General features: G+C 38.6%; 1 protein-coding gene across 13 annotated transcripts in view; it reads right to left on the reverse strand.

The window, feature by feature from the left end:
- The window catches only part of XYLB (xylulokinase), a 99518-nt gene that overhangs the window by 53159 nt on the left and 19171 nt on the right, over positions 1-27188 (reverse strand). For 12 of the 13 annotated variants that reach the window (XM_009681872.2, XM_009681854.2, XM_068934186.1 and 9 more), the window contains 13 exons: positions 26615-26684; positions 25081-25161; positions 22999-23085; positions 21676-21804; positions 20289-20354; positions 17840-17912; positions 12159-12277; positions 10812-10893; positions 9789-9829; positions 9254-9369; positions 6327-6442; positions 3660-3733; positions 2183-2279 (listed from right to left, as the gene is read on the reverse strand). In XM_009681872.2, the coding sequence (XP_009680167.1) occupies positions 2183-2279; positions 3660-3733; positions 6327-6442; positions 9254-9369; positions 9789-9829; positions 10812-10893; positions 12159-12277; positions 17840-17912; positions 20289-20354; positions 21676-21804; positions 22999-23085; positions 25081-25161; positions 26615-26684 (1151 nt within the window). Of the gene's footprint in view, positions 1-2182; positions 2280-3659; positions 3734-6326; positions 6443-9253; positions 9370-9788; positions 9830-10811; positions 10894-12158; positions 12278-17839; positions 17913-20288; positions 20355-21675; positions 21805-22998; positions 23086-25080; positions 25162-26301; positions 26367-26614; positions 26688-27188 lie in introns of those variants that run through there. The other variant, XM_068934189.1, reaches the window with a different exon arrangement.

Below are 27188 nucleotides of genomic sequence, written 5' to 3' on the forward strand. Positions count from 1 at the left end.
GAAACTAAAATATTATTTGCAATTTACGAAGGATCTATAAGGTATTGGGCACACCAAATCAAAACAAAACCTCCAATATAAAACAATATTTCATCGTAATTACACTTCTTACTGCAGAGCTAACTAGACAGAGAGGAGGTTTAAAGTACTGCTACTAGCAAGATAATAAATTCATTAACTGAAACTAAATTATAAGGGATTATCTCCTTTTTGTGATGTTCATATTGCACATCTAAGAACTCTATAAGGCAGTTTTTGTTTGTTTTTTTTACAAAATTCTTCTCCACGTAAGCTGCTTTCTGGCCTATCCTGTGCTTTCAAGATTACCGTCAGTCAAACTGAATTTGGCCCAAGAACTGAGAGGTAGGTTCATGAATCTACAAAAATGCTTTTATGGCACATAGGGAAATTTGCAATTTGTTTTCTAGCTCATTTGCACCGAGACAGTACCACGTGAACCACAGGACACCGCAGGAAAACGTCTGTTGTGACTGATCATGTCACTTCCATCTTCTATTACAGATCTATCTACTAGTAGGAGTCATCATCCAAATTTCTGGAATTTGTAAGCAATTATTATTGTCCTCTCCCTGTAGTGTAAGCCAAAAAAAGCCAAGATTTAAACAGCTGTAATTATATTTCTGAACGTAAATCAGCTTGATTCCTGGAAAAAGCAAAGTAAATTCCCCATGTAGACAAGGCCTAGATGGAACTGAATAAACACAAGGGTCCTGACTGTGTATTTAATCCAAGAGATGAATAAGCCTTTAAATTACATTAGAAAACAAGAAAAGTAGCCTGAAAAGTAGCAGCTATTAAACAAGACAGGGTCTGAGACCATCAGAGTAATTCCCACAGTGCTCACTGGTGCCCTGAAACACGTTCCGAACACACCGTGCTTTCACACCCTGCTGTTTGACAGCAGCAAATGCAGATGCAAGGCTGCCACCACTACACAGATACAGAAGATGACATTTAAATAATGCCACTAAGGAAAAGTGGGAGCCTACGCTGTGCCACCATTCTTTTTTTAAAGCAATTCATCTGTTAGTTACCACATAGCTGAAAGACCCGTGAGATGAAACAAAACAAAAGCATAGAAGATTCCAAGGCATCTACAGGAACACATCCAATCCAATCACACCCATCACCTTTTTATTGTGGATAACTATGTTTTAAAAGCCTATTAAGCCATATCCTAAAACTAGTTAGGTTTCTGGCTGTCAAACTTAGCGTAAATGTTTTTACAGGTAATTTCTACCCATTTGCTTTTGCATTAGAGTTGCCCTGTATCTTAAGTAGTTTTCCTCCCACTCCGGTTTCTGTCTGCCCCCTGGTATGCAAATGTATCCTCTTCAGCCATGAGCTTTCTAGGATATATTAGCCAAGCTTTTGAGAGAACAGAATCTAAGAATGAAGGATTAAGAGGTATTTAAACATGATTTATTTGAATCTCTGCTTGCCTCCATAAATAAATAACGTTTCCAGTATACAAGAAAACATGTAACAGGAAAAACCTTCCAGTGTAAATTTATAAGGTGGTGTGGCCAGATCTTGTGATTTGTTCCAGTATCTCTAGATTTTCTTAAGTTCCTGCTCCTGGAGTTATCACTTTACAAATATACACGAAAAATATACTTGCATGAAAAACATACGGGGTGTTTGTCTGTGTGTGTCTGTGTGTGTCTGTGTATAAAATCCTTTGTGATTATGTTTTCTAGATTACAAGACAGAGAAAGAGCTTCTGGTTTATGAACAGAAAACTGAGGTGAACAAGTAAGCTTATGGCAGAACAAGGAACTGAACACAGATTTCAGATTCTCTGAGTTATGGTCACGTGCTTTCAGCAGAAGGTTAGCCTTCTTGTCGTTAATAAGCTATGGGAAGCCCAAGCTATTTGTTAAAAATTGACAACGCAGCTCAATAACAATGGAATAGCAAGAATGCTTGAAAAAAGAAAAATTCAAAGTTAAACCCTTGGTCCTTCTAAACTCAGTATCTGCCAAAAACTTGTCTCCAACACACCATCAAAAAGTTTCCGGGAAGCTAATTTAGAATTCACGCCAGTTTCTGCATCTATCAGAAAGAACAAGAATCACAGTACTGACATTACTTTCAGAACTCCTATCTTTGTGCTTGATCCCTAGTGCCAACAGCTCTGCAGCTTTTTCATCACACTTACTGACTTTATATCCCAGTTTTTCAGCATGAATCCTCTTGGCCATGAACTGCCCTTCGATCAACGCTCGTACCTCCACATCCTTTGGAAAGTCTGAAACCTGTATCAAAGAAGGTCAATTTGAGAATGTGTTAACATGCACCTTATAAAGTACACAATATCAACTTGGAGACTGGTTAGAAATACGGAACAAATTTATAGTTCATTATCTTCATCCTGAAGTCTGATTCCAGTTCTTCAATCACATACACAAGATGCTCCTGAAGACTCACGACAGAGATCGCAGCCTACAAGCTTGGTACTGTTAGCAAATCCTTCAGTCTTGAAATCAGTGCACGATGGGAAGAGGCCCTAATTTAAGGTGTAAATTCTGCACTGTGTATTCCTCAGCATCAAAGGCTGCTTAGGAAACTATATCTCAAAATATGTAATACTGAAGAGAATAGACAAAATTTAGATGCATAAACCAATGTCACAAAGTTTAAATTTATTTCCGTTTGCACAAAAGTGGAACCATCTAATCTTTTTATTAATGCATTTAATTGCTATGTATAACATTTTTCTGTCCTTTTGCCAACTGCAGTATACGACTGGCAACAGAAATAGGAAAATAACAAACCACAAAGCAAATAAGAATCTTTCACAAAAAGTTGACTTTTTCCATGCACTGCAGTAAGTGTCTACAATTTGGATAACTGCAAGAAGTGACTATGCATTCATTTAAATAGCAAGTATTTAAGAGACTAGAGCTACACTGCAAACACAAGGTAGTATCAATCTCTGTTCATCTAAGTGAGGTCTAATCGACTAGGAGTCACGATTGATCAAAGACACCTGTTGAGTTTCACTACCAGTTGAAAAGCCAGACATTGAAACAAAATCCATTCCTCAAAAAAAAAAAAAAAAAAAAAAAAACCAAAAGAACAAAAAAAGAGCAAAAAAAGCAAAGATACAAAAGAACTTTCTTCTCCATAACATAATTTCTATTTCAATTCCAATTGGATTTGGGCCTTGAGCCTTTCATTACATACCACCACAAGGCTTGTACGTTACCCAAAGACATGAAGGACAGCCAAATGAGGTACTGTCTTTACATACACATTCAGAGCAAGATAAAAGACAAACTATCATGGCCCACAATTTCAACGCATTCTTATTTGTGTGTCTGAAATTTAGAGGCTCTCCATAAACTTAAATCTAACCCTGCTTCAGGAACACCGTTGATTTCCATAAATCCATGTTTTCAAGCAAAAGGAAATATTTCACAGAAAAAACACCTTGTGAGATCTAGTTCAGACTTCACTGCAGATGCTTGATGACCTGTACAGACCAAATAATTCCTTAGGAAAATCATCCCAAGGACTTGCATCAATAAATGAAACTCAGAAGCAAATATCTCAGATGGAAAAGATAATGGCAAAGATTTCAAGCCTTGACAGTACTCCTTCAAGGTTTCAGATTTTAATTAGATTATTACTACCTTTTGGTTGTCTCTGTTGAATCTGTGAATCCCAATAGCTTCAGGAGTAATTTCCATCACATCAAAGTAGAAACCTGCAACAAGAAAAATTAAAGAGTGCTATGTTTTCACCTAGCCCAGAGCTGTATTCTTATTTCGGCGTATGGCTAAAATAATCATAAAAGCATACCATGTACATGGAAAACCGTTTCAGCCTGCTTCATTAGAGAAAGCAATTCATTTTCGTATAGTACCTCCCTCTGCACAAGCAAAAAGCACACAGCTTGTTTCTTCACTAATTTCAGACCAGGTGTTTATTGAATTTAATTTTATTACTATCAGATTTTTAAAAATGCGCATCTAAAAGATGCCTAGAGCCAGACATGTTTAATACTTCTCTAAAAATCCAAGCAATACAATAAACAAGTCTAAATAACAGCATGCATCCACCAAAACATACACATATGCAAGTAACACAGATAACAAATCTTAGAAATAATTTCAGTAGGTCCTATGCAAGGCTGAAAGAAAAAAAAAAGGGACAACTGGTAGGTTAGTAAGAAGAGTACAGGAATAATGGAACACTTCATACACTAGTTAGATTTCATGAGCTTATTAGCGAGCATTAGACGTTACAAGCAGAGCTGGTCTCTGAATAGTTTTGATGAGACCTGAAGAAATGCAGTAATGTTTTGTAGATAACTAGATAAAAGTGTGAAAAAGATTTCCTTTGTACTGACAGCAAGAAGGAGCGGGTCAGAAAAGACATTCAAAAAGGAGACAGAAATAGAAGGAAATGAGGCTGAGAACTGGACAGATTAGCTAAGAAACTACGGAGAATCTCTAAGGTTCAGATCTTTGGAACAAGAGTCTGCCCTAGCAGCCCTACGAATATTATCCCACAGATAAAAATAGTACTGTACTTTAGCATACATAACACTATATTAAGGTTGAATATTAAATATTTAAAAATATGATAAAGGTTAAATATTCAAAAGACCTGCCAGTGAGTAGCAGCGTGGGTTACAGATGCGTGCGGGCACTGCCAGGGAACGTATACCCCATACCTCCTTTCTGGTCTTGCTGCCACATTGCATTTGGCAGATGAAGCGAGTTTCCTCCTCCAAATTTTCCTTCTGCCTTCTTCTCAGGTGCCACCCACACATAACAGGACCCTCATCTGTTCCCCGCTCCTCATGCCCTCTTTCTTACTCCTGTTACTCTCATTACCCCAACCTCATCCTAGCAGATGCCTTTGCCCATCTCCAAATCTCTGAAACCTCCAGCGGCATCTTCTTACCCAACAGGGAGGGCAGGGGACAGGTGATAAAAGCGAGGAAGCCTCACCAGTTCCTGACTTGCTTTGCTTCTCTCAGGAACTCAGATTATGGACTCTGCTGTGTTTTTACATATGAACCACCTCCTCAGGTAACCCAGAGGGTATCTGAGGGTGCAGGTTATTGGCAATGACTTCCATAAAGCACTCATTTTAAAGGGGATCGAGTTCTCCAAGTGAATATACTGTAATACAAGTTTTAAAACTTTGAGGAAGTGTCCTGGCATCCCTGAAATCAATAATATTCTCATCATCTTCTAGTTTTTTCTATTACAATCTAAAGTGGCTGACTTCTAGGATTTGGATTAACTTTCTCCCATTTTCAGAAACACCTGAGTTGATTTGCCTTCTAGTGAAGAGAGATTCCTGGCCATTTTAATACCCCACAGAGACTGGATTTCACAGGCAACAGACCTAAACTTCTAAAAATTAAATCAGTGCTAACCTCACAGCGTCAAGAAACTATATCTTAAACTCACTTTTCTAGGGAATGAAGTCTTCTATAGCTTAAAAATCTGGATTTAAAAAAAAAAAAAACAAAACAAAAAAGACTTTTTGACCTAGAGATTTTAATTTAATTTTACTCATATTAATTCAGACCTAATACAATTGCAATGATTCTAAATCCCGCTCTACAATGGTTAAATTTTAATCTTGATTACACACAGGCTCACCTTTAGTTAACTTACTTCAGAGCTATATACTACCCCTGTGAAATACTAAGCTTTAGGAAAGAAAATAATGTAAAACTTCAAATACAGGGGTTTATTAATAATTTTTAAATATTTCCATTGTCATTTCGTTTGATTTGATTCACTTAGCAAAACGTGAGGAAAAAAACAAGAAATGAGACTGTGACACAGACTGGAGAAAGTGCAAAAAATCTGCCTGTCGTTTGACAGCAGTATCACCGCTTTGTTCACATGCACTGAACAGCATTACAGAATAACATTTGGAGATCAAAAACACTGCAGACTGAGAAAGAGAGAATATGGAGCTCCTTAAGTCCAGTTAGTTTGAGTCCTCAGTATAAAGCAACAAACTTTAATAAAAGCCTCCTTCAGAAGTTACTAGTTTTAAAATTCTACTAAGAGGCTACTAAAAGACTTTCAATTACCAGAACAGTTCCATAAATACCATTTTCTTATTTCCTGAATATCAAAAGAAAATACTACCATGGCACCTAGCCTGCCAAGAGACTCTCTGCATACACAATAGGAAATTTTCCTTGCTCCAGTTAACTTAATGATTGGTCTTTATCGTGACTCAAATAAAAAGTAGGTGCAACTCCCACAAAATTGTAAGCGTGTCTAAGGAAACCCTGGAATTCCCAGCCTTGCTAAGGCTCATACCCAAGTTTCCATTGTTTCCAGCAACAGTAGACGTTAGGGCTTTGGAGAATTCATCCCAGGAGCCTGAAGCACAGTCATCTCTGATCCTCTCTCTCATCAGAGAGCCGTTCTTAAAACTAAAACACACAAACATACCATACGCATTTTCCAAACCATTTGGTCCTAGATTTTCTAAGCAATTTGCTGTTTTAGTCAGTACTACTGTTTATTGTATCAGACGAATACAGCTGTGCAAACTAAGATACTATCATCTCTTCATTATGCAAAGAGATGTAGAGGAGAAGAAATGACGTAAGAAGGAATACAAATATTACGGGACACGTTGAGGAACAGTGCAGAGATGCTGATATACATCTCTCCAGTGAGCCAGCTTAGATTCAATCTGAAAACCCAGGCTAGTGAAACAGCTCAGATACCTCCTCAGAGCTCCATACGCAGGAGCCACAGCCCAGTCCCTGACTTGCTAAGGTTTCCTGGAGCCCAAAGCGCTGGGGAACATCCTGCACGCACTGAAGTGGCAGCAGCAGGAGCTATGTCCACACTGGCCTAGGGCTGGGTCCCGTGGAGCTGTGTTTCTGCACTGTGCCAGCACTCTGGTAAAGGGCTTCACTGAGTCTGGCTGCACTGCAGGAGCTGAGATGGACACCTACTTTTGGAGACTATCTGTAGATGGAGCTAATCACTTAAGAGAGAAAGTTCTGTCCTGTGGGTGCGGAGGTGTGCAGAGGCGGTGCTACCATATGCAGTCACAAGTACTCTAACAGAGTTGATGCTAAAAAGCTCAACCAGAGATGACTCTGTAAGGAGGAGCAAGAGCACCTCCACACCGCATTTTTTATTTCAAGAACATGGTACCGGTACAGAGCCAATTTGGGTCCAACAAGACTTACGAGCTCTAGCAAAAAGCACCACAGCTGCATGTGCACGATTCTGTTCCAAAGCTAATAAATCATGCTGGACCCTAACTGCCTCTGCTTTGAGGCTCAAGTAATCCAGAAACCAGACAATTAAAGTTGCCTATAGAATATGCATCTGCTCAGTGTCCATAATCTGTGCACCCCCTATGCAGTCACCTCGTTAGTCTCTTCTGTGAATATAACACTCCTGCAACATACTTCAACGTTTGACTCAGACCCAAAAGAGCAGTTTGGATACTCTCCAACATAGAGTTATCCGAGCAGCTCAGCTGGAAAGGCACAGAAATGCCCAGAAAGGGGGCAAGGAAATCACTGAACATGCCCAGTAACAGCAGCTGAAGCTACTTGAGTTTTCTGTACAAATAATCTGCCTCACAGCTCATGTACTCTTTTTATCCTTAGCCCGGTAAGTCCTGTGTCTAGTCTATCATCCCATAAACATTTATACCAACATAAGGGGCATTGGTGCAAAAGGTGCACCATGGAGGCAGAAAGAGTTAGGCAAGGAACAGGAACTCTTTACATCTGTACGGCTACAGAAACAGCGTGTTCCGAAATACAGAGATTTGCCCTTCTACACGCATTAAGCAGAAGTAAAAGGAGGGAAATTTAATGATTATTCAAAAGAACATGTCTCACCTTCTCCTTTCCTATTACAAACCGCTTGTTTATACAGCTCTTTCACACAGCAGCACTGGAAAAAAATTCTCTCTTAAGTAATTAGCTCCATCCGCAGACAGTCTCCAAAAGTATCCAATATCAACAATTGATATTGCCCTAATACGCTCAACTTCACTAACACTGTTCCCACTGTCATCTACAGGATGCTATTACTGTACATGTAAGACTCAACACTATAGTTAAAAGGCAGACTTGAGCTTTGTTGAAGTTTTGAGCCACAAGAATCTACAGTTTGGTTTTGTGGTGACAGAGGCAAGGGGCAATCTCAGGATCCACAGAAGCAGGTTGAGTTAATCACTAATGCCATCAAATCTGCACTTCAGAAACTATTTCCCAAAGTAGCTACTTCATGCTTCTGCTATTTTGGATTAAAAGAAACAACGTTACCACCACAACAAATAAGCAGGAGACCAAAGGGGGGAGGGAACCACTATCTTAGATTCTTAAGAGGGCCATATCTCCATATTCACAATTAGTGGCCCTGATACAGCGCTGCCTGTTTCTGAAGGCCTTCCCAAGGAACACAATGTCCTGACCCCAAGATACAAAGAGGGTTGCAGGGCCCCATCCAATTTCCCCTGCCAATAAATTCTGTGCTGCGCTCCGTGCAGTCCAGGGGACTTAGATACAGAATTTTCTGTATGTTACTTCGAAATATATGCCTAAATGGTCTGACCTACTCTGAAACTTTTTCATCTCAAATACAGTGACCCAGTGAGGGACAACATACCTTTAGACCATCTTTTGCACCTACTTGTCTGGCTAGGGGCCAAACCATTCCCTAACTACGGTAACCAAATGCTACCATGAGGATCATACTCACAGCTGGGCTTCTTAAGGTCTCAGTATTTTCCACACGCGCAGCCTAATATGTCCCTGAGCAGCACCGAGTATGCTCCTCTACGAAAAAGGGAATCTTCACCTACACTGTTGTGCCCCCTCCGGACCACTAGAATAGCACAGAAGTTACCCAGTCTGGGCAAAGCCTCTGACATTTCAGATTATTGTATTTCAGATGATCGTTATTTCCGTAAATTAAATATATTACCTTAGATGCAAAGTGAGCTGACCCTATGTATATAAAAAACAAATTTCACCTTTTTATTGCCATGAGAATTTATCCTCCACAACTTTGCAGTCGCAGTTACCCACGTTAAACAATGTGAACGTTATAATGTTGATGCAAATGTTTCCACAGCAGATTGCCATGTACTGTACAGAATGCTGAATGCTGCATTCATTATCATTTTGCAAAAGAAATAAAATTCTAATATAGAGAAAGAAATATATCTTATTGACCCCAGATGTACAAAAAATAAATTATATTACCATAAAAGTGCCATATATGCTTGAGAGTCAACAGGGTTGCAGAGGATATGACCTTCTGAAGCAGGAGTTGGTTCCTGGATCCAAAGAAACAATGTGTCACTTGTGCCAAGACTAATCTAGAAGGAAAAAAAAATAATAATTGAAGTGTTATCACAGTGTGCATAGAAAGCAATACAGAAATTAAATTAAAACCATTTGTTATTACCACTAATTGTTTTTAAATTACACATTAAGTCAATTGGATTCATACTGAAGCAAGCTCTGACTTGTCTCATCAGGGAAATACACACGAGACGGGGACAGGTTTTAACGTCTGGAGCATTAGTTTAAAAACATTCACAGAGTTTACTTAAAATCTTTCAGCCAGCTTAGATTGATCAAAAAAAGAAAAAAGAAAAGCTTGAATCCAACAAACAAAATCAGCGCTAACAGATTAATTTAACTGATAACCTACAGTTATTGTTACTATATTACATTTCATGGCTTTCATTTATTCAGAGATATGGAGAGTTTTCAGGAGTATGTTCTGACTTACTGCAATATCTCCTTCTTGAAGTCTCATCCCTGCCAATGATGCTGAAAGCAAGAGTCAGAAATAAAAAGTTATTCATGTAACTCAATTATAGTATGCTTCAAATCGCCTTGGCCTATACAATGGCATTTTGGTTTTGTGAAAGAGGGGTAAAGAGTTTGGGTGAGGGAGTCATTTTGAACATAGAATCAGAACGCTCAAGACAAAAAAAAAAAAAAAAAAAATGCAGAACTGCAGGATTTTCCAGTGTTTTACACAGTCAAGTTCAAAGTACTGTGGACCCTTATTTAATACGGTGCTTTAAAGCACAGAGACTCCCACTTACGTCAGACTACTGACATAAGTAGTCACATTTACTACACTAAGCTGGATTTGAGTCTTATAAAAAAAAATTGGACGTTTGGTAAATTCTGAGTTTAACCATCCCCTGTAATATGCATGCCAAAGCATAGCATGATGAAGCCTCCATCTTAATTCAAACCTGTACATGCTATTGAAATGTGGATAAATATTTTGTTTTTATAGCCTTGAGAAACAGACTTCTTTGCTCTACACTGCACCAGTCTAGTCTCTAGAATTCCCAAAACGGACTCTAAATTAACACATGTCCTCACACTGAGATCTATCCATCTGACAGAAGGAAAACTAATCTTAGGAGAACCATTTCCACCTTTCAGCTTGACAAGTTAAAACAGACGCTTCTGAATCCACGTTGTCCAAGTTAAAATAGAAGCAATTCATATTAAGAATAGTTTCTTAGGTGCAGACAAACCAAAATGAAGTAACCAAGAGGTAAATGAGGTTGCCTCTAATTATTAGGCAAAAGGGAATTCATTTCTAGCACTCAATTCATACAGTATGTCTATACCTGAGAAGAAACAGTGACAGTGAGGTAAGGCTGTTGGAAAAAGGTATTAATGCTGACAAAATGGTACAGAAAGCATCTGAGAACTAATGCGATTGATTTTAGAGTTTTAGTTTGTAAAAAATCATATCCCCTGAATCTTACACATTTAATCATCTCACCTGGATTGTCTCCTGTAAATGCTACTATTTTACAGTCTGGGCTAAACCCGTAACGTTTAATATAATAAGGAGAAACGGGTCCCTAAGGAAAAAAAAAAAAAAGAAATATACAGTGAAAAAAAGCTGGAAAACGCAAAGTAACCTTGGAATGTAAGACACAATGTGCTGTAACAGAGAAACAAACAACCCCAGAGCAGCTGGCATAATTACCTTTGTGTATTTAAGGCATAAATATTCTAGAGATTTTGAAGCGCGCTTTTTTTTTTTTTTTAAATTAAGAGAACCTCACAAATACCCCTCAGATTAGATTTTGAAATACGTCAAGTAAATAGTAGCATTTTAACTCTAGGTCTAGCTCCAGTTATTCGCATTAAGTAACATAAATACATCCATCTAATTTTGCACCTACCCATACATATTAACACAAAAAATTAGATATTCCATGCAAACACAAGAGCAAACACAACATTAATACACATTACAACATCAAATGCTGGAAGATGACCCCTATTATTTCAGGGGGCAAGAATTCTATTCTTTTAAGCCATGTTTGATAGCCACAGAGAAGAAAAACAGGAGATGAAAACTATCCTTAAAAATATGAGGGCATGCATAAGGATTTTTAGTACGTTCCTCCTCTTTTATAGGAGACTGGCACTGGAATCACTCTAGTCAGCTACTTTACTAGCACTGAATTCAGAGGAATCAGGTGACAGCTATCTACAGTCTTTCACATGTGCACCACCTATAGCAACAGCTCTTCTTGTGCTGGGTAGTAAGGCTAAATCGACTCGTTCTTTAAGAGACATTCAGCTTGATTTGATTTCACTGCTATCTTATGTGAACTGAGGAGCTTTAAATATCCAAAATTATTCATAAAGATTAACTCTACAAACGGTTTAAAACAAGGTCACTGTTAAGAAATGCAAATGTTGGGTTCTACTGCTGCACTAACACATGCTGTGCACAGCTCTGCAATGATGAGGTGCTTGTGGGCACACAGAGGCAGAAAAGCAGATTCTTATCACTGGAGCCTCTGTCAAAACTTCTGTCTTCATACCCCAGGGCATGCAGGAGTCCAAGCTGATCAATGATGAAAGTCATGCCAGACATCAACTACCAGTTTTCAAAGATGTCTCTGTTCCTGCTCTGGCATATATATTCACAACGCACCTGGAAACATTAAATGAACCAGCACTGCTCTGAGGATAACTGTGCATACACACACACACACACACACACACACACAAACATATGCCAGGAGAGTCCCCTTAGTTGAACTTTCAGCACAGAGCTCAATTTGTTCCAGCGACAATTTGTTAACAACTCTTCTGGACAGGCACATACCAGGACTGAGTGGGATGGCACAGGGCATCCTAGTTTCTCTGCTAATCCCGGTGCACAAGCATCAAGGCAAGACACTGACCATACCTTTTCACAGATCTTCAGCAAATTCATCCCAGAACCTACGAGACAGATCACAAGAAGCACCATAGGTCATTAAACACAAAACCAGAACATAGAAAACAGGCAATATCGCATCAGAAAATTTCACCTTGTTACATGCAACAGAAAAATTACAGATGAAAATTTTGTATCAAAATAGAATGTTTTCAGCTCTTCCAGGCATAAAGAATACTATACAGTTGGTGATTCAGCCTCTAGACAGCTTTCATCTGTTAAGGTAGCAGAAAATGCGACCTCCCTGATGCACAACACACCAGATTATTCAGTTATTCCTAAGTTAAGAGAAGAAGGAAGAACAAGGTCACTGCCTGCCATCGGATCCTCCTAAATCCTTCCATCTCAGACAAAGACCTCGCTACACCTATCTAAAAGTGATGCAGCCATGTAGCTTGAAGGTGTGTTGTGCCCACCTGAGACCTAACAACCAAAAATTCCTCCCTGAGTGGTATGTCTCTATGCTACTCCTATCTCTGAGTACAGTATCAGACCAGCATTGACTAATCATCTTCCATACCAATGCTTCCTTCTTCAGAGACGATGAAATAAAAGCTTAGAGGTCAAAAAAAAAACAAGAAATCATATTTTCAAAAGTAACCTCTGAGGCTAACTTGGATAGTCCAGCTCTAAATATCAAAGTCCTGATTTTCAGAAACACTGAACAGCCCAACTGAAATCTGCAACGGCTGTAAGCGTGCAATGCCTCCAAAACGTAGATTTAGTGAAAGAATTACTGGTTGCTCTGGCTTACTGACTGTTGTGACCACCTAAGTTCACTGTTACTAGATCTGAGGAGGGCTGTGCACTTCTACTTAGTTTCTCATGGCACTTCCCTCACTATTTTATTCACACTGCTCTACTTTATAAAGTTAATTGAACATGGTCAGTGACCGAATCTATAACACACACTGAGCGCTCCACATCTCTTGCCCATTAAAGGCTAAGCTGCCTTTAATTGCACATTTCTCTAGACTTGAAAAATCTGTATGTGTTTCTAGTTAGTACTGTTCTGGGACAAATTCTTATTCTAGATTAACAATATTTTCATTTCAAAGACCATTTAGCCCATGACTTACCTATCTCAGAAACACAGCCACATACTCAGCCAAGCACAGTGGAAAATCTAGAATTTACTTCAATGCAATACATCTTTAACTTTTTTAAAATACAGAGATAGTGAAGCTGGCCCAGTATGCAGTGTCTGCGGAGTGAGGTGTAACCCACATTTCGGCCAGCAGATCACAAAGCTCTAGCAGGGCTCTTTTCTGAACACAGGATGACCCTACCGCACACTCCTTGTGTGCGCACTGCTGCTGGTTACACAAGCGCAAGTGAGCTGACACTCTTATCAGTTCCCAGCACCCTTTTCCACATAGGCTTAGTAATGAATTTAATGACGTTTATGAATAAAGTAACTATTCATACAGTCCAAGCCTAAGTACCAACAGCAAAGTCGGGACCCTAGCGCTGCACACACCATCGTAAACAAAAAGCGCTACTTCTGCTGACACACTAATAATCCAGGCCAAAAAGTAAGAGATGCGCATTATACTTATCAATATATAAAATAAAAATAACTTTATTAAATTCAATTAAACACACTTAATAAACTATGCACTAGTTAATCTGGCCTAAAATGCAAAAGCAGGAATTTGATAGCACACAGTGCAACATGCCTCCCACAGGCAAAAGGTGTGTTTCCCTTTTCTGCTGCCAAAATCACTGCCACCAATAGGAACAGTAAAGACGGCAAGACTTATTCCAGCTTCTCTCCGTTCTATAAATGAGACCACTCTTAAAACTAGACACCTCCTGCTTCCCGGGTAAACTGAGTCTCGTATCACTATCCACACTTAAAGGAAGTAGAGGGTGCAAGCAGCCTCTTCCCAAGCCTCTGGGTATCACATAAGTCCCATCTATTAGGAAATATGCAAACCTAAAAAGTTTCCTGGAAAAGACCCTAGATAAAAATAACAAGAATCCCAATTTAATTACTCAATGAGCAATAAAATTCTTATTTATTTAAAGATTTTATTAGAAAAAGGTTTTTTTTCCTATAAAACCCTTTCCCCCTCAAGTTAGAGAAACATTTAACTAGAATCCTCCAACGCCATGTTGCAAGATATAGGGATAGCCTCCAACCTTTCCTGCATAAGATAGGCAAAACGCTAACCTTTGTAAATGAAAAGTCTAAACTTACATAATACAGAGATAACAGCTCAATTGCACTGACTCACAGATAGAGTTACACAGAGACTTTAATATGACCTGAGAAAAGAAAGATGAGCTATTATTTACCTATCCATTCAGAACTCATTGAAAAGATGTAAAACAACTATTTTACAAGGACTATTAACATACTGGCCTGGATTGAGCCTATCCAACTTCAGGCACTTGCATGAGACTCTAGTCACTGGAAAGAAAAAAAAAAAAAAAAAAACACCCCATAGCTGACGGCTTCCTGAAACCACTTCTCTTCCTCCTTTGATTGTACAGAGAGTGAGGGAGAGTGAGTTCCTAGTTCGGCCACCTCTGATCACGATCTACACTGCTTCTAGAAATAAATATTAGTTAAAATGGCTTAAACATGCCATTTTAATTTTAACATTTAGAATAAGTAATAATCTGAGGATTAAGAGGAGTTAAGATTGTAAAAAAATCAAAGGCAGCCCCCTTTGACTTGTCACTCCAAATGGATATCCCATCAGAATGAATAGTGTCAATAGTCAAAGTCACGGTCTAGTAAAGATTGAGTAAAGGGTCAATACACGGATGAACAGGATTCAGTATCTCACTGCAAGCATCACTGACTCTTAATATCAAACGGCCAGAAACACAATCAGGATTTGATAGCATGCACTACAGATATAAAAATACAAATGCTTCAAGGCTGGAGAAAAACAATTTCATTACAAAGGCCAAAAGACACAGACTAATTGGTTTTATTAATCAGTAAAGAAAAGATCGATATTTGAATACATTTATAAACAGTTCAGTGCATCTGTATTACAGCACTTTGGACTGCTTTTTCAGTGAGTTAAAATTGGAGCTGGTACAACTCTGCTGACACCAAACAAGCTACATTGGGAGTAAATTCAGCCCACCATGTTCCTTTTGAAAAAACTTCAGTTCAAAGCATCCTTGTTTGACAGAACAACAAAAACAAGTATGCTAAGCTATGATTTGCCTAAAGCTCTTAGAAAAGCATTTCAAAAGATAAAGCTTCTTTAGGTCAAGAGTTGAATAGCTGTTATTAAAGCGTCTTCTAAAAGAGACAATGCCTCAAGTGTTCGAGTTGTTTAGGTCCAACAGGAATCTTACTTTTAACATCTACACAATATAAATGAAAATCATTCTTTGTTCCATCAGAATGTAATTCGGGGGTTTTTTTTTGGTTTTTTTTGTGTTTTTTTTTTTTTAAATCCATCACCCAGGGCCCTTAGTCATTCACAAGGCAATTTGAGCCTTATGAAATTGGACGTTTAAGAAGGAAAAATCCCGACACTGAGTAACACATTTCCAACAGTAACCTGCAAATTTAGAGAGATAACTTATTGTGCAGAGCTGAACAATTTGACAGGGTCTTTTAAAGACAATATGACCCAAAGTTAAACCTACAGAAATGAAGAATAGGTCTATTATCTGAACATTATTTTGAGAGATGCATTTCAAACTACAATATACAGGTGCAATGTAAAAGATCTAGTGAATTGCAGGATATTTTAAATGACAAGAAAACAAGTTTTTCAGTTGGTTCCAAATAACTACTGCATACATTATATTTTATTACTGGAATTAGAATTCTCTCTCATTATGTTAATAGCAGAAAAAAACACACAAGACAAAATGTAGCTTACAATGCCGTAAAATCTTTTATAAGAGCAGAATTATAATGGCCTGCTTAATTCCCTTATCTTTTTTCACACATTTAATAATCTTACATCCTCTGAACAGTAGCTAACATTTATTCAAGCTATTTAAATATCCAGAGGTGTAACAGGACTAAAAGGATCTCCTAGATCTTGTCTGAAAAACACAATATATTCTCTATGAAAGGTTTCCAATGAAATAAATTTTCATTTTGCTTACAGCTTTAAATGTACTGTTTTTGGACTAAACATAGAAACAGTCATTTTCCCGAAAGTGAAGCAGCACTGTTTTCCCCATTTGTTTCCAACCAGAAAAGGTAGAGATAACACCACAAAAATATAGTGTTTTTAATTCTTACTTTTTAAATATTTCAATCAAAATGAACACTTCGCTTTCGACGAAAAATCAAAAACTGATAGCTTTATTTGTCAGAAAAAAAAAAATCTGGACGATCTCACCATCTCCATTTGAAACACAGTACATGGAGCTAGTTCTGCAGGTTGCTGGGTAGCTGAAGTGCTTGGTATTGGGGTCTACCACGGAGCAAAGCGCAAATCTTCAAAGAGTTATTGTTGTCATAATACACAAAAAAATAAAATGTAGCTGTGAAAATACATGGCTAACAGAACAGGACCAGAAGATGGATGTAATAATCTCACAATTGCTTCAAAATAATCATGGATTGCCTTTCAGTTTTTAACGTCTCAAGTATAAATGGGAGACTATGTATTGAATAAGTTGTGCATTAGCTAAAATTGAGACGTCTTGCCTTTTCCTCTGAGCCGTACTGGAATAAGGAAGGAGGAAAAAAAAAAAATGAACTGGTCTTCACACATGGGTGTCATACCTGGCTCTATAATGCAAAATTATCTTGGAGAGCCTTATTATCTAACCTTTCAGCTCTGAAATACATCTTCTCTTAGTTTCTGAGCAAGAATCTAAAATGCGTTTTAGAAATAACAGCACAGCTTCCAGGAAAAAGGTTTCCTTGCAATTACCATTTAAAAGCTGGATAACTGAGACAAGAGACAACAAAAAAGAGACATTGGCCTAGTCACTTTTTTTGGTCTTTGTTCTGATGGACAGAGAAATATTAAAGGTTAGGGTTTTTTAAACTGAGTTTTGCGTTTTTTGCTTGGTTTATGTTTTTACCCTGGTTTGTTTTGAAAAGATACTTCTGTTGCAGATCCATACTCCAGTTAGGTGAGAGGAGAGGAACAAAAAAAAAAAAAAAAACAAAACACCCACCCACTCACCCACACCACACAATATACCTCTTGTTCACATCTTCTGCTACTTAGAGCAAAATCACCAAAAATAAAGAACAGCAGAACTATGAAGCCTAACAAAAAAAACACAACTTTTTTATGCTTTTAAGCAGGCATTACAGCACTCCTTCATACATCCTGAAGAAAGAAAGAGGGTACGATTTCATTTTATAGTGGATTCATTTTATAGGAACGGGAATTATTATATATCACTGTGATGGGGATAAATAAGCTGAGTTAACAGCACTATCAAGAGTAGCAACAAACTGAAAGGAGTAACTTAGCTTAAAAATTAATATACTTGTCATTAAGGTTTAAAGAGTGAAAATAAATGACAAAGACCTTTCCTCCTTCCATGTAAGTTGTGGATGGAGAGGAAAAGCTCCTTGTTGCAATTGTCACTACCAGGAAAGGCCACACACTTACCATCACTGTAATCGATGGGTGCATAAGCTCCTAGAAAAAGGGAAGCTCCAAAACTGCTAACCAAAGATATTCTCTGAAAGAAAAAGATAGTATGAGGCAGTGATTCCCATCAACGTTCACTTCAAAGAAAGTAAGTAATTGGAAGCAGCAAATATTAATAGATGCTTAATGTTAGGTACAAAAAGCACAAAAAATACAACTAGAAGGATTGTTCTGTTCTATATTTTCCTGTCTAAGGAATACAGCAGATACCAATCTAAAAGGAACCTCATGATAAAAGCTGTTAATAGCTTTGCACTCTGAAACATGCAAAATACATCTGCCATATTAGTCTATTCTATATTATCAGGAATTAATTCATGATAGTGATGTATCTCATGATGTCATTTCAGTGACAAACACTTACCCCCCCCCCAAAAAAAAAAAAAACCCAGTATGTTGACTACAAGGGAAACACGCAGAAACCATGCACTGGTCAATCCAGAGCACAGATCTGCAAGCTTTTTGGTCCAAACGCTGGTGAGGCTCTGCTAGCGGCACTTTTTTGTGAGCTTTTACCTTCCTCCTGCCTGTGACCTCCTCCCAGTCCAGACCCAGGCATCCCAGGAGTTACCAGTCAGCAACAATCAGCTTTGCTTTGAACCACTACCTGTAGCTCAGCCTCAGGATACGTTTCAACAATGCACAAAGTCCTAGCCCAAAAATGCCCCAGCCATATGGCACAAAGCAGGGATCCAGCATGAACTCACTGCCAGCTGAAATCTGCTACAGAAAATGCCAGGATCAAGTATCATTTGTCCCCCAGAAGCTGGCATGAAAGCTGACAAATTCCTTATTGTGTGCTCTAACTCAAAAGAAATATGATTGTCACTCAATAACTAATCGGGATCAAATTTCTACTGGTGGAGCGAGCCAGTAACGACAGGGCTTTTATTAGTGATCATGAAACCACTGCTTCACACAGCATTCAAAGTCTACAGGCAGAGCTGCGTGAGGTGGTTATAACAGCCTGGAAACTTAATGACATGCTTGCTCTCCTTGCATCTGTCCCCCAGGAACATACTGCATTATGCTTAAACAATGAAGGCCTACCTTCTGTGTTACCCCAATGGGCACTAGCTGCCTGAAACGGAAGGAGAAGGATTAAGTTAAAACTATGAATCTGTCAGTTTAGCAAGCTGACCTAGAGGAGGAAAAAAGTCCAGCTTCCACATGGCTTTGAGACTGCCATGCCGCTAAATGCTTTTTGAGGGTCAACAAGAGTAACTCTGGCATGGAAGAGGTTTTATGCTAGAATACAACTTCTCGCGTATCTTTTATTGCCGAAAGGTGCCATCAGTGCAACCAGCCCTCAAAGTCTGACTAGCTCTCAGTTCCCATAGATCAATTTCCCCCCCACTAAGGCACTTTTCTCCGAATTTAGTCTTAGGCTAATAAGCAGATTGCATTAGTCTCCTATCTGTTTCACGCCATCCCTCGCTAGCATGAAAGGTATACAATGAATAGGAACTAAGAAAGGGAAAATTGGGGGGGGGGGGGGGAAGAGAAGAAAAAGGAAGTATTTTCCCACCAAGTACAGAGTCAACTACAGAACTCACTTCCCCATGAAATTAACTGTTTCATGCAGAGGTGAGATTTTAAAAAACACAGAAAATTTATGACCAACACTAACAAGAACTATACTAATATATAAAACACAAGTGGCCTAACTTCACATGTCAGGATGTCTGGCAGATTCTAATCACAGGACAGGAGCCCTTCCTTCATTTACACCATAACACACGGAGTTTTCATCTAGCTGCAAACCACAGCCTCTGAGCCTCTGCTAGACTACAGACTAAACAAACTGAAATAATAATGAAACTGATTTTTAAAATTCAAAATATGAAGGAAACCAACCACACAGCGTAATTCATTTGTAATAAAAGAATCAAAGTAGCTCCTCAAGGGAAAAACTATGAAAAAAAGTTTAGAATCAATTGCAGTTTTTTTCCAAGGCACATCTGTACAAATGCCACTTATGCATAGCAGAATAATCACATTTCTGCATGCAAATGGCCATTTTGGGGTGTGAAAATTTCAACTATGTGCTTAATTACCCATGTCCAAGTGTTAGAACTGCTGAACGTACAATTTATTACCACCCAAATGAAAGTCTACCTTTTAAATTTTCTTTCACAATGGTTAGATCCAGTGGACCCAACTGTGTTATATTTAACATTCAAGATGGAACTGACATTTGATTTTTATCTGTCTAATGGCTAATAATTTAACAAAAACAAAAATAAAATTAAATTTGAGAATTGGAATGATGGTTTTATTTTAAAACCAAACACAAGAATCAAAACAATTCACTTTAAAAAAAAAAAAAGATCTGATGTCTTCATGAAATTAATTTTAAAAGATTTTAAACTGTGATTTCCAATAATTATATTGAAGTTGAGCCAACCTCAGTTTGCATGTAGACCTCAGGATTCTGGCTGTAAATCTTTGCTATCTGGTTTCCTGTAAAACGCTGAAAAAGAAATGCAAATGCTTAGAAACACAAACCCTAAATGGAGTCAATAATCATTAACTTTGTGTAATGAGTTCAGTACATTGCACTTTGGATATTTAATTTGCCTGATGCATGATGAAAGTCAGCGCATAGCAGGCAATCTGCACTAAACAGCCTATAACGCATAGTCTCATTAAGAGAATTTTGCTCACCTTTTGAAAAAAAGCCTGTGGAAAAAGCATTACTATCCATAATTTACATTTCAGAAATGAGAGTTCAATGGAATGAATCACACTTACTACAGGCACAGGAACGCACACAATTCAAATGCTGCCTTTGAATCCTTAAAAAGGTTTAGGCTACCCATCCTGTGTTCCTCTCTGCGAGGAAGGTAAATAGGAAAAGGCAGAAGGACTCATACTCAAGCAAGTTACTCCAGAATAGGCTAAAAGATAATTTTTTTCACTAATGTATTATATCAAATAACAAAAAACCTTCTAACAGTGAACTTCTGAAAAGTGGTCTTATTGCCTTTAATAAGTTAAAAATAAACTGTCAGCGGGAGGCAAAGTCTGACTGCAACCTTGGCCATAAGCCTGAGATGATTCAAAACCAGAATCAGCAATCTGGGAGCTTAGAGAGTTGTTCTGTTGAACTAACAGTAAAACCTACTAGCCAGGTGCTGAGATACCTGGAGAGCAGCCCCGCTCCTGCTCCATAACTCACTGTCACAGTTACAAGAGAGGGAAGCGTCAGGAAGAGATGAGTGACAGAGTATTCTCTGATACGGTCCTGAACTTCTGAAACTCGCTTCTCTCTTGAGTCAACAGCTGCTTGTTAGACTTAAGGGAACACTGAAAGACCAATCTCTCAATTACAGACGTAACCTAGAGCAGCGGTCCCCAAATAGGGGGTCATAACTCCAAGTAAGCCTGTAAGATTTACAAATTGGATTGCCAGACCAATGGAAATTCAGCTGCACAGGAGCTCCCAGGGAGAACCAGGTATTAAGCAAGACCAAACATTATGTTCGGGAACGTCTGAGACCAAGCGTAACAGCTCGCCCCAGTCACTATTTCTGCATCACTTCTTGCGGTACCATTTTTAGCGCTTTGCCTAGTTTCATTTTAAAATTTCCAAAGAATAGGATTTCCAGATTTTCCTTTGCAATGCTACTGAAAAGCATAGTATCACCAGAGTTTCTTCAAAGGCTTGGAATAAGACTTTCCCTTTCATAGATTACACCTGATCATTATCTGCTGTGATATCACAGTAACAGCAGAATTGTTTCTATCATGAGACTTCATGGACTTCAACTCTCTTCCTAGCTGCTTCTTACCTCATAGGCTCGAGATCCAGTGATATTAGCTAGACGTTGCGCTCCTCCAACGGCTTTCTCCAGAGAGCTGCACTGGGAAGCTGTACTAGAATCCATCCAGATGGGGCTGTTACTGACAGAAAAACAATCCTGAAACGAACAATATTCTTTATTAGTAAGATTGATCTCTAAAAGTCCCTACTGGAGGCGTAACAATACAGCAGACTTATGTACCAGCTCACAGTTCAGTTCTCCAAAACGTCTTCTGTACGTTTCTGTGTAATTATTGGAAAATGGATATCGGACAGCACGTCGGTCAGGAGCGGAAAATCTAACCCAAACTGCACACTGGAGGGGAGCAACAGGCTTTATCTTCTGTTCTTTCACATACCTTGTAGCATGGTATGTTGAGGCCAGCACCTGAGCCAGTATCTTAGCACACTGCTTTAGCAGCTCAGGCCTTGGGCCTTTTTATTCAAGTTTAGCTCCACTTTTTAGAATTTCTCTCCAAACAATTAGATCACCTTTCTTGAGTTCCACTAACAGATTTCTCTCCAGTGACTGGCACAGCCTTTTGGAACGCAACTGAGACTTAGTACATCACTAGGCAGCATCTTAACTCCACTCCCAAGAGTTGTGCCTAGATGAGATATTTCTGAAGTTAATCATATAAAAGATCAGTTACACAAACGTCTCCCAACACGTTCTCTCTGATCTTAAAGTAAGGAAAGCAAGGGTGTTCAAGAGAAAAGCTGATTTATCCTTACTTTTTCCTTTTCAAATAAAAGTTTCTCAAGTCTATGTTCAAAAACGACCAACCTCTCCCCCCTTCCTCCCAAAAAAATTTTGAGGTTCCACACTACAGTTGTTTGGAGTTTCTGTCGACACAGCATGACACTTCCATCCTTTCAGAGATGAGCATATACTGGTCTTTTTTTTTTTTTAAATGTATTTTCTAATGAAATCTCCAGCATTGTGAGGAAACTCAGGTAATTGTCATCACGATTGTTTTTTGTTAATACAAATACTAAAAAAACACTACAGATTGTTTACAAAACCATCCTGTCTCCTAAAAAACCGAACAGGGTGTTACTCTGACACAGAAGAATTCTGGGACACTCACTGGCACCCGTAAATTTTTAAAGCGGTGTATACTGCCACTGAGGAGAACAGGAAAAGTCAATAGCTCTGAGGCTGAAGGCATACTCTGTACATTTCACTTTATGCTGCAGCAGCTTCCAACTCACTCAAATAAAGGAAAAGGTTGTAAGGAAAAAAGCAACATATAAAGATCAGAAAAAGGACAAGGCAGCTCTCCCTTCAAAGCTCTTTCATGCACATTACCTTCAGTGTATGATGCAAAGGCAGTTCAGGTGACGCATTCTTTAAAATGTCAACGCTTCCCTTTTTCCAATACACACTCCCATGTTGCTGTAAAAAGTACAAGGACAGTACAGAAACAGAAGCTGGAGATGGTCCCAGGTTGCCAAGCTCATATTCTGATCTGACTTTCAAACTAACGGAAAAAAACTCTCTCCAAACTAGGATTAAAAAAAAAAAAAAAATCTTTCCAATTCAAACCAATTGCTTCATTACAAGACTTTCCAAGATTGAACAAAGTATATACTGAACCACCAAATGTGGTTCAAGAGTCAAGAGAGAACGATGTTCTTGAACTACAGAAACTACTAATGGAAGCAACCGTTATACTGCTAATCCATGGCACTTGCTACCTACGTCAAGGGCCCTTTGCGTTGTACCCAGGGCTCCACACCAAAGACTGGCCTGTCCTATTTCAGCGCGGCCTCCAGATGCTTTAGTGGCATGCTTGCCTCAGTCACTCCAGCAACCAGTAACTACTTTCTGGACTCTGTCTATTAGCCATAAGGGCCCAGGCAGCACCTAGGCTGCAAGCAAATGCCACCACTGCGGTCACTTCAACCCACATCTCCTGTTGATGTCTGCCCTCCTAACAATTATCGAGGTGGTTATTCTATTCGAGATACTTTGCCCATTACTAACTTGCTGTGTAATGCTGAGAAAGTTATTTAAGCTTCGGTCCTCAGAAGCCTTCCTAAAACCAAGCATCTCTAGTTGTTGAACTTTAGGCCTCCCCTCCAAGGCAAACCGCAAAGCACAATCCAGTGGTCCACTAACGGTTCTGATTAAATTAAATGCACACACAGAACCCCCTCGAGGAACACAGTACCCAACCCACAGCATCATATAGATTGTATTTAACATTGCTCTTCCAGTTCTGCTGACAACTGAGACCAAGTTTGTCGCTTCCTTTTTGGAAGGCACATCCACAGAGCCTCACTGTTTGTCATCTTCAGCACAGAGAAAAGGCTCTTGGAAGAGAAAAAGGAGAAGGACAACACCGGTTCAGAGATGACAGCTAAATGAAATCCTTTGTACCTGAAAGATTCTGAATACTTCACAAAGTTGTCATCCCCAACTTGTTGGGGCAAGTGTTAAAAAAAGGGAATATAAGCAGCCTTCACTTGAGTAAACTGGGGTTACCTGTCAGTCCCTAACTTTCGTTCCGTTGAAGAATTCGTGACAGAGCGTCGATACAGGCTATGATTTCCAGACACTTAGCTCCAGCCTTTAACTGAAGTTAATGAAACATGGAGATTAAAGCAACTTTGACTAATTAGCCCCAGAAATATCAAGATGAATGACCTAAACCTAGAGCACTTAAATTACCTTATCACTGTAGTGCTGCCCTCACCCTAAATGTCATTTTACAGATCTATTAAAGGTGTAAAAAAAAAAAAAAAATCTTTTTCCCACTAGAGCACTAGGAGACTAGCTGACTGACTAAGTGTCAAGATGGGCTTTATAATCCTCAGAAAAATGCTATTACACATTATAGACTAAGTCATGGCGAATGCCTTATCAGGCAGCATCAGATGTCTTCTTTGCATCAAAGACAACCATGATTTGGCTTCCACTGTTCCTGGGATCCCGAGATCTCTATCCTAGCCAACAAAAACTGTGCTCAGTAGGACATTACTATCCCTCTAGTAAACTGTTCCTCACTACTTTTTCTACCTCGCTTCCACAAGCACCTAGGCATGCCGAAATTCAAAACAAGGCCAGTCTGCAAAATCATATTAAATCAGTCTGTACAAAGAATTTAAACAATCAGAAGCCAACTAGTTATGCACTACACTAATCTAAACAACTGCACTATAAACCGTACCCTCCATTCCCACTGCCTTCTAGAGACAGTTTCAATATGCTTCAGGTTTTATGTTCCCTTGCGTAAGATGCTTCTTTTAATGGATGTTCATATAGAAGCTCTGATCTTACTTCATGTCTTTACGGTCATCTGCAATAAAATTTAGTACAACGGTATCACTACGCCTTATGCTATGTTGAAGAAATACAGTAAGACAGAATTCTGTCTTTATAACTAACCTGACCAGCACCAGACAGGGTTCTCACTTGAGAGAAATTAAATCCAGAAGACTTCATTTTTTCCAAAATCATATCCAGAGCCTACAAGAATAAACAGAAAGAAGAATGACTGTAACAACCTACAATGCTCAACCAACAACACACTCACAATGCTCGGAATTAAAGTCATGTCATCACTGATAAGAGTTCATTGGCAGATAATGAAAAATCAGCTAATGACTAGGTACTTCTCAAGAATTTGATAAATTAATTTAGTAAGAAAGAGTCTATAAAAGAAAAGTTGAATCACATAGCGGAAAAAAAGATCTTAAAACAAGCTGAATCATAAAACATTATTCTTTAAAAACGAACCAAGAGGCAAGATTTAAAGAACTCCATTTCATTAAGACGACGCTTCTAACAGTGCCAGACACAAACACGATTATCTTTTTCTGTTCTTACTTCTGGAAATCCATGAAATCTTTTAATGGTGTGCACCCCATCCTACAAGATGCAAAGTATTTTAAATATCACTGACTCCAGTGTGAGCTGAAAACTCAGAGTCTCTTTAAGATAAGGTGATAATTCAGATGAATTTTAGCACTTCAAAAACCTAGGTTAATTTTTTTCTTTTTGTCACATTTTAAATTTTAAAACCAAATATTAATCTGTCTTCACATAATCTTCCAGTCGACAATTCTCAGGCTTCCTTGACAAAAGGACCATTGTAAGACTTCAAAATTTCCCAAGAAACATATGATGAGCATATAGATATATCATCCATCTTATTAATTTAACAATTACAAATGTTCCTGTTCATTAGGGTTGAAAACAACAACTGTGACCCATTCACCATAGCTTTGTGGATCATCAGCTGCAACTACTGTGGATCACCAAGGGGTGGTTCTGTGACCCTTTAAATGCCTTAGCTATTCAAATCGCACCAGTAAGACAAGTTTATATAGTACCATGTGAGACCAAGGGTAGCAGAATCTACCTGGAAGCAAGGGATGCCTGCTTTGAGAACAGGAAAATTGCATTTCAAAATAAACACCAGTCAAAGTGACAGTGAATAACTGAATAATGTGTTCTTTAACCACTTACAAATTGAGATTATCAACTGGTTAGCAAAGTTTATTCTAAGGTAGTGCCAGTAACCCAGATGCTGCATGGAATTCAGCTGGGCAAAGCTAAAGTGTCTCCTTTTTCACATGAAACAAGAAGAAGGGAAGAAAAGCATACCATTTCTCAAATGAGGGAACTTCAGGAAAACTTCAGGAAACTACAGGTTTTTCACGTATACAATTCTATAAAAGTGGAGAAAACTTCAGAAACTGTAAAAACTTCCAGTGTGCTTGTTGATAACATTAACATTTGCAATTCAAAGACAGAGAAGAGCACACAAAAGAAACAGACCACAAGCAGGACTATATTGATTTGAAAGGAAGTTTCACTGCTGTTTGTAATACATTTCCCTTTTAATAGGCACCAAGGAAGAAGTGAAATCATATACTACAAGCACATCCAGATAGCTAACAGTGACGCTTCTTCATACCTTGACCCACATCAGCACAGGAGAAGTGACTGTTAGTCCATCACTGTGAACATAGGCTCCACCTTGAGTCCTACAGAAACACAGTATTTTCTCTTGGTAAATTCAGCATGTTTTCTTCCACCAAGCACAGTTCTTTAAGTTTATTAATAACCAAAGAGAGCTTATCAGGCCTTTTTTGTAAAGGGCAAGGGTAGGATCAATATTTGGAATCTGAAAAAGCAAAAACCAGATGCTTAAACACGAAATTAGAGATGTTTGACCTAACTGTAAAGAAAATAATTAGCAAGGAAGGGCTCTGATCCTGAAGTAAGATCTGTGACAGACTCCAATGCTGATACAGTTCATTGGCTCCACCTAAGTCACAGTCCTCTCTGCTTCCTAACTTCCACTATTAGTGGCTTAAAATTCAAGATGAAATTCAATTTTTGCCATTAAATCATCAAGAAAATAAGCGTTCTTTCCGGAAACCTGTGAACATGGAGGATGACATTTGAAAATTCTATCCTATAAACTGGAGAAAATAAATACTGTCATCCTACATCCTAATGTGAAGATATGAATAGACTGAATTTGT

This window comes from Struthio camelus, chromosome 2, assembly GCF_040807025.1.
Source record: "Struthio camelus isolate bStrCam1 chromosome 2, bStrCam1.hap1, whole genome shotgun sequence".
NCBI classification, from domain to species: Eukaryota; Metazoa; Chordata; class Aves; order Struthioniformes; family Struthionidae; genus Struthio; species Struthio camelus.